At 37.3% G+C, this 17409-nt stretch overlaps 1 protein-coding gene across 1 annotated transcript; it reads left to right on the top strand.

The window, feature by feature from the left end:
- Positions 1 to 10404: 10404 nt before the first annotated feature.
- LOC311608659 (olfactory receptor 4C15-like) lies at positions 10405 to 11343 on the top strand (the record flags this gene model as incomplete). The annotated part of the gene is made up of 1 exon (XM_084801224.1): positions 10405 to 11343. The coding sequence occupies exon 1, from the start codon at positions 10408 to 10410 to the stop codon at positions 11341 to 11343; it is 936 nt and encodes a 311-aa protein (XP_084657350.1). The 5' UTR covers positions 10405 to 10407.
- Positions 11344 to 17409: the final 6066 nt, after the last annotated feature.

The following is a 17409-nucleotide window of genomic DNA, read 5'->3' as shown; positions in this document are numbered from 1 at the left end:
TTTCCTTGTGTTTTTAGGGTTTGTTATTGATGTTCAGGTTTAGTTCATGGTTGTCTGATAAGATACCGTGGATTATTTCAAATTTCTTCTATCTGTTGAGCCTTGTTTTGTGACTGACTATATATTCAATTTTGGAGAAGGTTTCATGAGGTGCTGAGAAGAAGATACATGGTTTTGTGTTTGGGTGAAAAGTTCTGTGGATGTCTGTTAGGTCCATTTGATTCATGACTTCTGTTAGTTTCATTATAACTCTAGTTTCTGCCTTGATGCTCTATCCACTGGAGATAGTGGGTTGTTGAAGTCCCCCACTATTAATGTGCTGAGATCAATGTGTGATTTGAGCTTTAAAAGTGTTTATTTTATGAATGCAAATGCCCTTGTGTTTGGGGCACAGATGTACAGGATTGTGATGTCCTCTTGGTGGATTTTCCCTTTATTAGAATGAGGTGTCTTTCCTAATCTCTCTGATTAATTTTAGTTGAAAATCTATTTTATTAGATATTAGACTGGCTACTCCAGCTTGCTTCTTGAGTCAATTTGCTGGGAAAACCTTTTCCCCAGCCTTTTACTCTCAGGCTATGTCTATCTTTGCTGCTTAGGTGTGTATCTTTAATGCAGCAGATTGTTGGATCCAGTTTTCACAGCCATTCAGTTAGTCTGTGTCTTTTTATTGGGGAGGTGAGTTGAGAGATATTAATTAGTGACCTATGATTGTTAGCTCCTTTTATTATGGAATTGGTGGTGTTAGTGTGTAGCTGTGCTTGTTTTCTTTTGATTTTGCTCTTATGACATCCTCTAGATCTTGTGCTTTCTTGGGTGTATTTGACCTCATTGGGTTGGAGTTTTCCTTCTATTATCTTCTGTAGGGCTGAGTTGGTACATAGATATTATTTAAGTTTGGTTTTGTCATGGAATATTTTTTTTTATCCATCTATGGTGATTGAAAGTTTTGTTGGATAAAGTAGTCTGGGTTGGCATCTGTGGTCTCTTAGTGTCTGCATGACATCTTACCCACGCCCTTCTGGCTTTCATGGTCTGTTGAGAAGCCAGGTGTGATTTTGATTGGTTTGCCTTTAAATGCTATTTGGACTTTTCCCCTTGTTGCTTTTAATATCCTTTCTTTTTTCTGTAGATTTAGTGTTTTGATTGTTATGTGGCCGGAGGAATTTCTTTTCTCTTCCAGTCTATTTTGGATTCTGTAAACCTCTCATATGCTTAAGGACATCTCTTACTTTAGGTTGGAGAAATTTTCTTCTATGATTTTCTTGAAAATATTTTTTGGTCCTTGGAACCTGCAATCTTTTTTGTATATTCCTGCTATTCCGAGATTTTGTCTTCTCATGGTGTTATTTATTTCTTGGATGTTTTGTGTCACAATTTTTTCTGTTTAATATTTTCTCGGAGAGATGTATCCATTTCAATTGTATCTCTGGTGCCTGAGTTTCTCTCCTCCATCTCTTGTATTATGTTGGTGGTACCTATGTCTATGATTCCTGATCTCTTCTCTAAGTTTTCCATTTCCAGAGCTTTCTAGGTTTGTGTTTTCTTAATTGATTCTAATTCCATTTTCATGTCTTGAACAGCTTTAATCATTTCCTTTGCCTGTTTGATTGTGGTTTTCTTTTTGTCCTCCATGGCCTGTATTAATTTGTATTTTCCTGTAATTCTTGGAAGGATCTATTTTTTTCTCGTTATCTTTTTCAAATAATTGCATAAATGTAGCTTTAAGGTCATTTTTTTCCTGAAATTCAGCTGCACTAGGGTATGCATTGTTTTGTTGTTGTTTGTTTGTTTGTTTGGATGGAGCCATGCTGTCCTGGTTTTTGTGAAGTGTGTTCATACTCCCTCCTTTAGCCATCTGATATGGAGACCTGGGTTTTCTAAGCTGGCAGTGGAAGGAGGCAATCCCTTTGGAAGGAAGCTGATTGGTTTACAGGTCTAGCAGACACTGTCCTCTTGGAAATTAGATTCCTCTGAGCTTTGCCACCTAGGATCCAGGATTCAGCCAGATTCCACTGACTATTTGGCTTCCTCAGGGTGATCGACAACAGAGTAGAATAGTAGATTGGAGGCCAGACCACTGTACTTGGGATCTAGATGCTGTTTTTGAGGGTTCCCTATGTGGAGAGTCCAGGGTGCTCACAATTTGTGGCTCCCAGACCAGGGGAAGACTGCAAACTCCCAGTGTATCCTCTTCTGTCTGGGAAGCACCAAATTTATGTCAGTATGTTATGTGAGGTGTTCACATAGCTAGCAGTGCCAGGTTCAGGTGCCCAGGCCCTGAAGTCTGGCTGCAGGAGGGACACACACACACACACACACGCACACGCACACGCACACGCACACGCACACGCACACGCACACACACACACTTTTTGATTCTCACCAATTCCTGGGTTGTCCTGTTCAGTGTGAGAAGCTTCCAAGTCTGTGTTTTGATTCTACCAGCCCAATCCTCTGCTCCCTAGACCCTTAGTTTAATATTGTAAGCATACTATCACAGAAACAATTGAGACACTTTCATACTTGTTTATAAATACAATCTTGAGCAATGTAAGTCTGTCCTGACTCCATCTTTGACAAAATCCCTTAGTTACTTGCTTTTTAGTTTCTTTCCTTTTGGCTGAGTTGTGGGCAGTAGGAGGGGGATGCTTTGGGTTGCACTAGAATTGATGACTGTACACCCCAGACTGCTGGTCTCCTGGTATAATTTTTTCTTTTCCTTTTTTCAGTTTTATCATTTATTATAATTTATTCACATTACATCCTAATTGCTGTTATCCCCTCACTCATATCTTCCCATTCCCACCCTCCCTGCCTATTCTGTCCTACTCCCCTCCTCTAGACCTCTGACAGGGGGCCCCTCCTCCCTCATCATCTGATCAGAGCCTATAAGGTCTCTACAGGATGGTATGTGGCCGAATCTTTCTCATCTCTCCTGAACCTCTTCCCTTGGCTAAATGCCCTATTTCTTCTTCTAATTCCTTTCCCCCTACCTGGCAGGAAGTGCAGTCCAACTCTTTCCCCTGCTCAGAAATTGAATGTAAGATGATTTATTGGTATAAAAGGAGGCAATTGGGGAGCAGAGTTTATACATGTCAGAGACAGACCCATCTATCCTTACTAGAGGACCCACATAAATCTTGAGCTGCCCACCATCCAGTCCATGCAAGGCCCTCTGTTGGTGCTTCAGCCTCAGCAAACCCCTCTATGTCCTGGCTAGTTGTCTCTATTGGTCTTATTATGAAGCGCCTGTCACCCCAGGTCCTTTTCTCCTTTCTCCCACTTTTTCCACAAGGCTCCTACACATCACCCATTGTTTGGCTGTGAGTCTCAGCATCTGTTTCCTGGGGCTGCTTAGGTGGAGCCCTTCAGGGGGCATCTCTGCTATCTCATGTCTGAAAGCATAGCAGAACATCATTAGTAGTGTCAGGCGTTGGTTCTTTCACATGGGGTGGATCCTGGATTGAGCTAGGCATTGGTTGGACGTTTTCTCATTCTCTGCTATATCTCTTCTATCTTTATCCCTTCACATCTTGTAGGCAGGGTAAATTTTAGTCAAAGTTTTTGTGGGTGAGTTGGTGTTCTCTTCCCTCTAAGTAGGAGACTTGTCTAATTCGAAGGTGTCCTCTTCAGTCTCTATGGCCCCTGCTCCTAGGAGTCTCTGCTAGAGTTCCTCTCATATCCCCCCAGAAGCCTACCCTATCTTAGGTCTCCAGCTTGTCACAGAGATGTGCCAGCACAGTGTTTCTCTTTAATCTCTGGTCTTTTGTCTTTCCACCCTAGCTCTCCCTAGGTCTGACCTCCACCCTCATATTTCTCTGTGTTTCCTCTCCCATTTTGTTCACTCTCTTCAACCACTACCATTCTATTTCCTCTTCTGAATGAGATTTAAGCATCCTCCCTTGAATCTTCCTTGTTACATATTTTCTTTGGTTTTGTGTGTTGAAATCCTATTATAAGTGAGTACATATCATACGTGAGACATGCAACTCTTGAAAGGACTGCGATTTCTTTTTCTATGCTCAGTCCTAAATCCCCAAGAGGGAATATCTTAGATAGGTGAAATGCATTGACGGACCTGGAGTAAAGGCATGAGTGTTATGAAATGTTTTCTTCTGTGTACGACTTTACTTTTGAAATAATGAATAAATATTAACTGTGTATATTTGTACAAGTCTGGGCCCTTCGACATTCCATCTAGGATAGTGGAGGGGCATGTGAGGCCCCATTTGTCCCTGGGATGCTATTGGCAGGTAATTTTGGCTGGTCAAAGGCTATCATTTTTTACAAGTATATAAACGTATATAAATTTCCCATTCTTTAGTAAATAACTCCCTATTCCTCTTCATTCAATCAATTCTAACTAAAGACAATGGGTTTAAAAAAAGCAATGTATGGATCTTAATATTTAGAAGAGAGAAGAGAGTCAGCACAATTGGGCGAGGATTAAGAGGCGCATGAATGGCCAATAGCACAATACTAATATGTATACATACAGGAAACTGAAAGTATATAAAAACAAAACAAAATGTTCTTAGAGGAAATAAATAATATCTCTAATGATATAAACCTCTTTACATATTTTCACATAAATTGTTCTTTAATGCAGTGTTCTTTCCATTTTTCCAAAATAATCCATATTTAATTTATGAATTTGTTGAAAAAATTCCTTGTGACAAGGAATTTTCTTAAATTTAAACACATAAACATCATATTCCAGATATTATTAAATAGAGTTTTGTTCCCAAACAATGATGGGAACATTATTAAATAGAATCCATGGTAAACTTTTTTTAAAGTACAAGCTAATGTTGGAAGTGCATATAAGTATTATTAAACACTGGAGGAAGTGATAAAGTGCACAGAACTATGTCTTGGTATCTCAAGGGGGCAGAAATTTTCCAACTCTTTGGGGATTCATAATCAATCTCATAGATTCATGATGTCTCAGGGAAACCTCTTTAAATTCCAGCACCAGTCAAGAAGAAATTTTGGTTTATTCATTTTTCTCTTATTTGGAGACCATGATAAATATAGCTCTTGTGAAACAGAGACAATATTCTCCACTCTCATTGCCAGACCTGTTCTCCTTTCTCTTAGAAGTAGAAACTGGACGCAAGCAGAGTATTATTCTCACCACTGAATGGGCATTCTGCATAGATATTAGAAGATGTCTGTCATCAGATTTTCCACACAACTGCCATATGGTAAAGCACATAAGGTATAATTTTCACCTTCATACATGACTTTAAATTTTGATAATATGTCAACATTTTGCTTCATAAATATGTTCTTAAGAAAGTTGTGTAAACTCTAGTGCTCAGACTCTGTACCCTAGTAGAGTCCTATGATTAAAGTCAGTGGAAACAAAATAGATAAAATAATACATGAGATGTCTAGAAAGCAGTGCTTCACATATAATAATGGTACAAGTGCCTAGGGTACACAGCAGGATTTCATAGGGGAAAAACTCCTTCCCTTCCCTTCCCTTCCCTTCCCTCCCTTCCTTCCCTTTCTTCCCTTCCCTTCCCTTCCTTCCTTTTCTTTCCTTCCTTCCCTACCCTTCCCTTCTTTCCCTTCCCATCCCCTACCCTTTCCTTCCTTCCCTACCCTTCCCTTCCCTTCCCTTCCCTTCCATCCCTTCCTTCCCTTCCCTTCCCTTCCCTCCCTTCCTTCCCTTCTCTTCCCTTCCCTTCCCTTCCTTCCTTTTCTTTCCTTCCTTCCCTACCCTTCCCTTCTTTCCCTTCCCTTCCCTTCCCTTCCCTTCCCTTCCTTCCCTTCTCTTCCCTTCCCTTCCCTTCCTTCCCTTCCTTTCCTTCCTTCCCTACCCTTCCCTTCTTTCCCTTCCCTTCCCTACCCTTCCCTTCCCTTCCTTCACTTCCCTCCATCCTTCCCTCTTTCTCCTCCTTCTTTTTCTTCTCTTCCAAGCAAGACAGCCCCTTCTCTCAATTCATTATGAAGATATGTTTCATCAATTAAATTAAATTGAATACATTTGCAATATTTCATGAAACTAAAACCAAATAATTTAGAATTGTAACATAAGTTAATTTTTCTTTCTCTCCAATAATGATTGTTCTATATATGTGCTCAACTTATTTGTTCATACACCCTTATGAAGCTTGAACTGAATTCCCTGTATTTTGCTAAAAACTTTGATTAAGAGAATGATAAACTGAAGTGTTGATGTGCCTTAAAGTTACTGAGAGTGAATATAAAATGTTCTTTTTCTAAAAACACACAATAACCTGTGGTACTGGAAAAGAGAAGAAATAAAATAATGATTCCAGTGACAGAATCAAATCTTCTGATTTAGCTCAGGAAAACGGAAAGTGCTCTATAGCAAACAGTAAGCGTGCTTACCATGGCCCCTGCCCAGGGAGTGGCTCAGTGAGCACAGTCCCTGCTGTGCAGGGCCCTGAGTAAGACCAAGACCAGCTTTAGAACATCCAATGGAATGGCTATTAGAGAAAAGGCCACCAAACATTTTAGGAAGAAAAGCAAGAGAAGAGTTGACACATATAGGTATGGATTTTATGTCAAAGGTTGCATGGATTTTAGGAAAATATTTAGGTTTAGCCTTTTATGGAAAGATTGTCAGGGTTCAAAAGTGTTGATGTATAATGCTATGTTATTTCAGTTTATTAACTCCACTTTTGGTAATCTGATTAATGGTATGAAAAGCTTACCACCTTCTAAAGAAGTTTTTAAAAAATTGAATTTTGTGAATTTTAATATGGATGTCTAGTTTTGAGTATTTTGACATTACTAACAAAGTGTTTACTATAATTTAAATGTTTCCTTTCTAGATTATAAATGCATTAAAATATCTGTAAGTGAACATTTAATTTTCTTCTTTTTACTTAGGGTAGTATTACAATATTTCCCTTGATGTCCCCATAGGATCAGTATTTTATATCCAGTGTCATGTGAAAGTAATCTACAGTAGTCTTATATAACCATCCTCCTTGTTAATCTTTTAGATATCTATGTTTCTAGTACTTTAAAGGATTAATTTGCTTTTGTTTTATATGTATGAGTGAGTGGGACTCATGTGTGAACGCCCTATGCATGTCTGGTACTCAAGGATGTTCTAAGAGGGCTCCTGGAACTGGAGTTAAATACCATTGTGAGACACTGTATGCACGTTAGGATCCAACCCCAGATCCTTTGCAAGAGGAAAAAGTGCTATTAACTTCTGTGAGAAATCTTCATTCTAGGTTTTAATATTTTTGACATATTATAAAATTTTCTAATATGAATTTATTTTCAGGATTAAATTTTAATTCTGAAACATTTAAATTAGTTTAAATTTTATGACTGGAGTTGCAGGCTTATCTTTCTATAATTACTTATATTTTTAATATATTGCCTGAATAATTTGAAAAATAAAAATACTTTTAAATTTATTAAAATCTATTGAATTTAGAATTTTATTAAACTGGCAAACTCTTTAAATGTCATTTTTAAAAGACATTTAAGAAGACATAGTAATATGTCATTTTAAGATTTTTTCTTTTAAAACACAAATTTTTATTGACTCAATTTTTCATTTAAGTTTGGGCATGCAAACTCTGTTTAAAATAGCACTGAGACTGATAATCTTATGTTCTTTCTGATTTATATACTGTTTATAAAAAAATATGGGTTTGGCTGAGTGCAGTAGCATAACTTTAGAATCTCAGCTCTTGGAGGTGAAGACCGGAGGGTAGAGAGTTCAAGGTCATTCTAGGTTGCAGGATGAGTTTGAGTCCAGGCTGAATCAGACCTTGTCAAGCCATCTCCAACTAAAATAGTGAATCTTCATCTTATCTTCCATGGACCAAAATGCTTCATGTATGATACTTTGCTCTAATTCCTATTATACATAAAACTGTTTTGCTAACATTAATTAAGTGTCTATCAATTATTCTTTGAGTACCTCAGGAGTGCATAATATGTACACATGTTCATATGGTCACAGGTCTGGCCATAAGGATCTTTTGTTCTTAGCCCTACAATTAGGACCATTCAAAACCAGAAGGTGATCTTTTAAACATTTTTATTTCAAAATTTATTCGGTCTAATTTTATATTAATCTACTTAAAACAGTATAGAAAGCTGTAGGATATTAAATATAGTTTGTTAATATTGTCACACTAAATAAAAAGGATTAATAATTAATTGTAGATATGTTAATTTAGCTACCTAACAAATTGTATTTAATTTGACATAGCTTTCAACTATGTAGGGGATAACACCTACTAGAAGACGTGCTGGACCTCTGGCTCTTACAGTTTTCTTCCTGTTTTCTGCAATGCTCTCTGAGCCTTGTGTCTATGAGTTATGTTGTAGATGTATCAGATTGAGTTGGACACCCCACAGTCAGGTCTTTTCTGCATTTTGACTAGTCCCATACTTCTTTATTTGCCTTCACCTGCAGCACAAAGAATTGTTATTCAATTTAGATAACAATTTGTGTTATATCAATTAGCTTCTAATCTACAACCCTAACCCTGTGATCCTATGGTAACTGCATTGTACCCTCTTCACTGTGGATGTAGCACAGCAAATTTGGCAGATGTTTTACTGGGAAAAAAACAGTGATGTTTTGTTTAGCACTAGTGGCCATGTTAAATAGAACAGGGAAATAAAGCTAAGCTTTGCTTAATTTTAAGAATTAGCATAAAGCCTGTTTTCCTTGGAACACCTTGCTCAGTTTTGCTTTCTTTGTACAGCCCAGCTACCTGAAGCTGAGTCCCTGTGGGTGTGAGTGGGGAACCCCACACCACATCATGATTATTATTATCATTCTTCTGATATGGAAAATTGATATTTATGTATTTTCGTTCATTTTTCTCTCATATATTAAGAACATTAATCATTATCATGCATTGAAACAACCTTATCTTTTAAAGAAATTTATTCTTCTCTCATACAATACATCCTGATCACAGTTTCCTCTCCTTTCACTCCTCCCAGCCTCACTCCCCCCCAGCACACACACCGTATCTTAGAGAATCCTATCAAAACCTAGTTCTAGTAAAAAATGTTGAGTTTCTTTATGACATTTCATGCATGGGTGATGTGTCCTGTGATCTCCTGATTCATGATCGTTCCTTGTCCATCCTGCTTTGGCTCTGAATGACACCTTGTGAATTATATAGTGGTCTTAGTCTGTTATAAAATATGATTGTCTAGTGTCCCTGCATGGTTTGCTTTACACTCAGGCTTCTGAGATGCTGTTTATTATACTTGGCTTTAGTTTCAGAGTCAATAAAGAACTCAGATGCTGGTGAAGAAGTGACCGAATAATATCAAGGTCAATGCTGTTTTACACTCAATTTATGTATCTTTTTGTGATAGAATTTAATATGCAGAGTTGTGTTTGTTCATTGTATTTGGCAATCAATAAAACTGCCTTGTGCTTAGTTTTTTCTGCATATTCTTCAGTCTTTACTCACAGATTTTAAACAATGGATATAAATACTCATTTTACATATGTATGTATATATTCACATACAAATTGTATTTTACTGATACATTTTGCTTATGTATATAGGAGATGCAAAATGTTTTAGTGCTATAATTGCCTGAGACAATGAATCTAAGGGGTATGATAGTTAACTAGAGGATTCATGGAATCTCCTTCTGTTTGTAAGGCAGCTGTGTTTTCAAGTGCCTTAGTTACACCTACCATTGTAATGAAATGCTATAATGATAACATTTTGACATTTTCAAATTTGATACTCCTTGTTACTCTTGGAGATTATTATATAAGTTGTTTGCCCATATGTTTGTAGTAGAGTCACAGAATTTCAAACCATGTATTTGTAGAATTATATTTACTCAAAGGAGGTTGCATTGTACAAATGTCAAAGAAGTCTCAAGGCTACAGACTATAATCAGTGCATTATTTATTTTCTTCAGTTATGTGGTTTATCACAATTGTCCTATATAGGTGGTGAGTTACCCTCTTCTGATTCTCCACTGTTTACCCAGTTGCTTTAAGCAAGATACATCATTCACACATGGACAGTGTGATAGAGTGTGTGGTACCTTTATATAGAGAAGGGGCCTGTTGCATGACTATTCTTACTCTTTTTTTATTTCACTTTAAGAATCTATTAGAGTTTGCAATTCAAAGATGAATTATTTCTATTCTATAACCCAACTAGATATGCTCTTGCCCCAATATAAAGTGTGACTATTTCAAGTAGTCAATAATTTGTTTCTACCTCAATTTTATACCCTCCTAAAATATTTATAATATTTTGTCTTAATGGTAATAAATAAAGCAAGACAATTTTATATGAGGATACATAAACTGGTTTGTAGTAATAGTATAATCTTATATGATCATTATTTTTTCACAATTACAGATTTAGATAAAGAGATTTTCCTTTCGCTGTCTTTTTGAAAATCATGCTAAACCAGAGCTTTGTCACTGAGTTCTTACTCCTGGGACTTACACAGAATCAAAAGGTTCAGAAAATACTATTTGTTGTATTTTTGTTTGTCTACATTGCAACAGTTGGGGGCAACATAATGATTGTGGTGACCGTCGTATGCAGCCCTGCACTGCTTCGCTCTCCCATGTACTTCTTCTTGGCATTCCTGTCCTTCCTGGATGCATGCACTTCCTCTGTCATCACACCAAAGTTAACTGTGGATTTGCTTTATACGAGAAGAACCATTTCCTTTGAAGGCTGCATGACACAGCTCTTTGCTGTGCACTTCTTCACTGGGGTAGAGGTGATTATCCTGATAAGCATGGCCTATGACCGTTATGTGGCCATTTGCAAGCCCTTGCACTACTCTTCCATCATGAACAGGAGGCTCTGTGGAGTTCTAGTGGGCGTGGCCTGGTCAGGGGGCTTCTTGCATTCTATCATACAAATTATATTTATATTGCACCTGCCTTTTTGTGGCCCCAGTGTCATTGATCACTTCTTGTGTGACTTGTTCCCATTAATGAAGCTTGCCTGCACTGACACACACATTTTTGTTATTTTGGTGTTTGCAAACAGTGGATCTTTCTGCATCATTATCTTCTCCTTGTTGCTTGTCTCCTATGGTGTCATCTTGTTCTCTTTGAGAGCCCAGAGTTCTGCAGGGCGACATAAAGCTCTCTCTACCTGTGGATCCCACATTACTGTGGTGGTCCTGTTCTTTGTCCCATGCATAATAATATATGCAAGGCCTACATCTGCCTTCTCCTCTGAGAAAAACATGTTTTTATTTGCTACGATCCTGTCACCATTGCTAAATCCCATGATTTACACTTTTAGGAATAAAGAAATGAAGAATGCCATCAGGAAAATGTGGAAGAGATTGGTAGTGGCTTATGGTATATCTTAAATATTAAATTACTACCTTTGGTAGTGGGTAAGAATACTTCATGTGTAAGCATGAGGAACTGAGTTCAAATTCCCAGAGCCATGCAAAAGCTAGGCATGTTATTCCAACTCAAACCCAGTGCTACTGAAGTGAAGAGAGTCAGGGTCTAGGGCTCACTGGACAGATATTTTATTAAAACAATTTAAAGGTTCAGATAGAGACTCTATCTAAAGGAAATAATTTAACAATGGTTATATGTATGTTATATATATACATAACATACATATACACACATATCTATATTTCTCTCCTTTAAGCTTTCTACAAATGTTCAGGGATATATACACTCTCTTACACAACTGTACATTCATGTATACACACACACACAAGTGCATTCATGTGAGTGTGTGCACACACACACACAAATGGGGGCAATTACATAATTTCATTTGGGGAAGTTAGTGTGTGTGTGTGTGTGCTTGCGTGTGAGTGTGTGTGTGTGTAACAAAGTAGTCTTAGCATATTTACTATGTTAAATAATTTATGATTTATTTATTCTTTTGAAAGAGATAGCACCATTATATAGAAAATGAATGTAATGACAAAGAGAGTGAAAAACTGATAATACTTTCACTATGAATTGACTACTTAGTATTATCAGTAAAAATAAAGCCAATTCAACTTTATACTATCATAAATCTAAAAAAGAAAAAATTTAGCTTTAAAAACGTTTGTCATTCAATCTATGCTTTAATAAAATATTTTTTGAAAAATATATGTGTTTGAAATTAGAAAAAAATATACTTAAAATATATTTCCATATCATTGTGATTATCAGAACTTAGAAGTGCAAAGAAGGGGGAATAAACAGAAGCTGCAGTTTAAGTGTTCTGTATAATTTGATTTCAGTATTAAAGTTGCTCCATTACCACTTGTGCACGGTTTAAGTTACTTCTTGAATTTCTTGACATATAAAAGACGATTTGGCCACCTGGTGATGGGTGAGTTTCTCCTGTGAGGATCCCATTCCAAGGATCCTATGGCCTGTTCCATAGAGAACTGTCCGAAGACTTCTCCTACTGAAGCACAGCCAAAGTGTTGAATAATGCTTTATTGGAAGCAATGGGCCTAACTAAGATGCTGACAAAGTGAGGACATATTTTTTACCCCTTACACAGGAAATAGAATTCAGGGAAACAGCAATTAATAGTAATATTTGAAAGACTAAGACATTTTAATTTGATTAATTATTCTAATACTCATAATTTTGTGTGTTCAAATGAAAATACATTTAAAATGACAAAAAACAAGAAGTAAATAGGAAAAGTGTAAAACCAGAAAATGAGGGGTGCCATAAAGTGCTCTCTTCTGGAAATGACATGCCCATTGCACATATAAACTCAGGGTAGCTGTGGTCACTTTTATAAGACTTGCATAAGATCAAACCAATGAAAGACTTCACTGATGTGTACAAGGTAGGGCTCCTGAAACCTCACACGTAGTTGAGGAGCTACTGGCTGTTGATGGTGCATGGGTTAAGGAGAGTTACTCTTCCTTAGATCTCTGTCTGCTGATATTTTTTCTATGTTCCAGTTAATGATGACATGGCTATGGTATCTGTTATTAGACTAACTGGGATTAAGAAATAGACAGCTATAAAGGAAGGGCATGAAGCTTGGAGAAATATATGAGGGATTCTATAGAGAATTCAACGGAGAGTGGGGGAGGAATATGATCAGCGGACATTTTGTACATGTTTGGAGTGTAATAATAAATGAAAATAAAAAATTTTAACTTCTTTATTTCATATTCCAGAGCCAAAATACACACACAGATCTTCAAATGTAAAGTTTATGGATGATTACAATTTGAGTCTAAAACACTGGGTTTGAACCAAGTGTACAGATCATGTCATCCTGCTTGTGTACCAAGAGCTTTCAAGCATGCTAGGATGCTGTCCCTACAGAATCTCCTTGCTTACCTTCTGTCTGTTTCACATCAGGGGCTGCTTTTAACTTCATTTTTTAAAAAAGCTTTTCCTATATATGTACTATATTTACATCATCATCACAAGTGCTCCTCACCTCTCTAAGTCCTCCTATATCCTTGACTCTTATTCAATTTAATGACCTCTTTTGTAATTGTGATGGTTTGAAACACTTATCTTATACATTATATACAACATGCTCAGTCCACTAGTGCTGTTGATATGTGTATATGATTAAGGTTGACCACTTGGGGTTAGATAACCATTCAGGAAGCTCATCCCTGAAAATACTGATTGTCTGTCTCAGGCGCCATTTGTTGTCTGTAGCTATTTATCTAGGGGAACAGCCTTAAGTGATTTTTCCCATCCACATTGACACACCTATTGGTGTTGTCACTATATAGGTCATGTCTAGGGAACCATGTTGTTGTGATTCCATGGATGTTACTATGTCATCTCTAAAATATAATTGCACAGCAGATGCCCTGGTTCTCTGGGTCTTTTAATTTTTCCACCCCTCTTGTCAATATTCCTGACACATGAGGCCGTTGTCTTGTAGATAATGTGTTAACTGGCAATAGATACTAAATAATCAGTCGCTCTCTTCATTTTGAGCTATTGTAGATATCTGTGATGGTCTCTGCTGCAAAAGAAGCCTCTTTGTTGATTTAGGAAAATGAACATATTGGGTTCTCTTTTAGGGTCTATGACCTCTGCGGACACAGGTAGCTGGCTAGGTTTAGAGTACCAAGAAAGGATTTCCTCATATTGAATGAGCTTTAAGTACATTTAGACAGTTACTGTTTACCCCTAATGTACAAGTGCCACATTTGCACCACTGGGGATATGTTGCTGATATGGTCCTTGTTGTGGTTTGAAGGCTTTACAACTGGCTAAGACTATAGAGTACTTCTTTTCCTTGGTAGCTTGCACAACATCTTTAGATACTGTGAAAACTAGCCCTAAAGAAGGATATTTCCTGGACAATTCCACTTGATTTCTTTAAGTCCTGTGTGGGAAGTATGTGGGTGTCTTCAGCAATCCTGTCCTATCTCCAAGTTATGGAAGGCAGCCAAAGGCAACAAAAAAAAAGACTCAATGGTTTAAGAGTCTCTTGTACTCACTTGCATTCAAAGTTCAATGAATCTATGAATCAAGTGTTTGAAACAAAATTATAAAAAGTTATTAAGTCTGCAATATGGCAACCAATAAATATTTGTTCTTTTTAATTTTATATAAAAATCAAGCAACTATAAACATATTTTTAAAGATGACATGAACAGTTTGTTATATTTATTTTTGAAGATTTTATACATTTATATTGTACTTTGAATACATCCATCACCCTTTCCTGTCTCTACCTATTCTAGCTACCCTCAACTTCTTTTTCTTCTGTAAATTGTGTGTGTGTGTGTGTGTGTGTGTGTGTGTGTGTGTGTGTGTCTGTCTGTCTGTCTGTCAGTCTCTGTGTGTAGGGATATTTGTTGGTGTACTGAAAACATATCAATGGACACACTCCTGTATTTATTAGTTTTTCTGTTGCTTGATTAAAAAATGACCACAATGGACTTATGAATAAAATTGTTTATTTTGACTTAAAATTCTACAGGGTAAAAGTCCATGTTGGCAGAGAGGCACAGCAGCTAATGGCAGACATGATGACAAGAAAAATAAAAGGTTGCATATCAATCATAAGCACAAAGCAGAGAACTGAGGCAAGGCTATAAACTTCCAAACCCTATCCCTGGTGATCACGCTCTCCAATAAGACTGTATAACATCTGCAAAGCACGCATTTAACCAGGGTTCAAGTGATCAAATGCTTATTTAAACTATACATAATGTAATGTAACATAATGTAACATAATGTAATGGAACATAATATAACATATTTTTCTGGTTTTGGAGAAAAAGAACATTAAGGTAGATAGAAGCAGCTGGAAGGAGCCAGGGGAAGGAAAATAATATGATCAACATAGATTGCCCCAAAATACCACTGTCCCCATCAAAAGTGACTTTCATACTAAGACCCATCAACTGTTTAACTTGCTCTTCAGATGGAGATGGGGCATTTGGAGCCCCTCCATCCTCCATTCTTGTTCATGTACGGGTCTTCATAGCTGCTGTGGACAGCATCCATCCTCTCACAGAACTCCCTTCCAACCTTTAGTTTAAAAGTAAGAAAATAAGATGCCAGGCAACAGATATTATATGGAGGTTTATTATATGAGCATGGGGAGAGAAGGAAGGGGAAGGGGTACCTCAGAAAGAAACAGAGACAGAGGAAGAGAGGAAGAAGGAGGAGGACCAGAGAAAGAGAGAGAGAGAGAGAGAGAGAGAGAGAGAGAGAGAGAGAGAGAGAGAGGAGAAGGAGGAGGGAGAGAGGTGAGAAAGATGAGAGAGAAATGGGGTAAGAGGGAGTGGCAAGGTGGGTCTGTCCTTTCATATACTGGGCAGGGCCACACCCCCATGGCAGATAGGTGGACTGAAGCAGAATCCTAATAATAATAACCATTGTTTATCAAACAATATGAATTATTTATTGACATTGTTTACAGATAAAATGTGACTAGCTTAGCCTGCCTATGGTGGAGTTTCTGTTGAATCGTGTGACTACCTCATTAAAATCAGGTGAATGACCAGATTCTATATCGAAATGCCCATGCCCACATCTTAAGATCTAAGGTAGATCCCAAGAATCACTCTGTTGGAAACTCCTGGCCTCAAATGCTAAGATAGTGATCCTACTTCTACTCTGTGCAACAGCAATACATCTAAGAGAAATCAAATTTCAACAGATTCCTTTTGCATTTCTGCACTTTTAGGGTATGTGTGTGTGTGTGTGTGTGTGTGTGTGTGTGTGTGTGTGTGTGTGTGTGTGTTGAGATATTGTTTGTCTTAATATTTCATGTAGAGTCAAAGTAGACAAGCATGACAAACACACAAGAATTTTTAAATTTATTTTTCAGCAGAAAGAATGTGAGGAATTAAGAGTTGGCTTCAACATATCTGAACAAAATAAGTGTATTTTATAGGAACAAGTGCATAGCATAGGCACTGAAGTGTTGGGTATTTTTCTGATTTCTCACCTGTCTATCATCTACCACATAGGAGGTCCTGATCCTTCCCTCCTTCTTTAAATAGTAATTCTTATTATGAAGTAGATCATTTGTCCCTGTAGATCATTTGTTCCTGAGAATTAGTTTGAGGAGTGGATAGCTGGTGTAAATTACCCAGTTACTTAATGGAACTATGCTTCCAACATTTAAAACAAAACTACAAAATAAGACCTTATTCTGGCTTTAATGTTGCAAACAGCACAGGTTAATTATGATCTTCCATATATCAAATTTAAACATATTATTATTGTTTCAACACTTAGAGTTTCAATGGGGAATCTGATAATTACATTTAAGGAAAAAGAAATCATAATGTTCAGCAAAAGAATAATAAAGAAAACTGCTGATACTTATCCTGAGGTGAGGAAATTTGAATAATTTTGACAGGAGGCCTGACTTCATGACAGGTTTTAGATTCAGCCTCAGGCTGACCAGGCCTGAGTTTCTGTTGCCCAGAAAATGAAACTGCAGTTACTGGAAAAGCCACAGCTCATGGGCAGCCAATCAGTTTACAGGTTAGATTGATCAGAAACTTATCACTTCATGACTTTGCTGTGCCCAGGAAAGAACACAGCTGCCCCTAACCAGTGAAATTAAAGATAACTCCTGAGTAGACGCCAAAATTCAATGACTCAACAAAATTCCCAGAAACTAGGGAGAATGCACAGACTAGTAGCCAATCTTGAATCCCCTCATATATTCTGACTCACTTCTTTTTAATGTTGTTATTATTATTATTATTTATTAAGATTACATCTCGATTGTTATCCTCTCACTTGTATCTTCCCATTTCCCCCTCCTTCTTTTGCCCCCTGATCTATGACAGAAGGGGACCTCCTCCCCTACCATATGACCACAGCCAATCAGGTCTCATCCTGTTTGCCTTCTTCCCCTTCCTCTGTATGCCACATGGCTTCACCACCAAGGGGAAGTGGTCAAATTAGGGGTACCAGAGTTCATGTCAGAGGCAGTCCCAGGTCTT

This window comes from Acomys minous (genome assembly GCF_964271855.1).
Source record: "Acomys minous genome assembly, chromosome: 11".
NCBI lineage: Eukaryota > Metazoa > Chordata > Mammalia > Rodentia > Muridae > Acomys > Acomys minous.
Note: the sequence above shows the minus strand (reverse complement) of the source record. Positions and strands in the feature narration are given on the sequence as shown.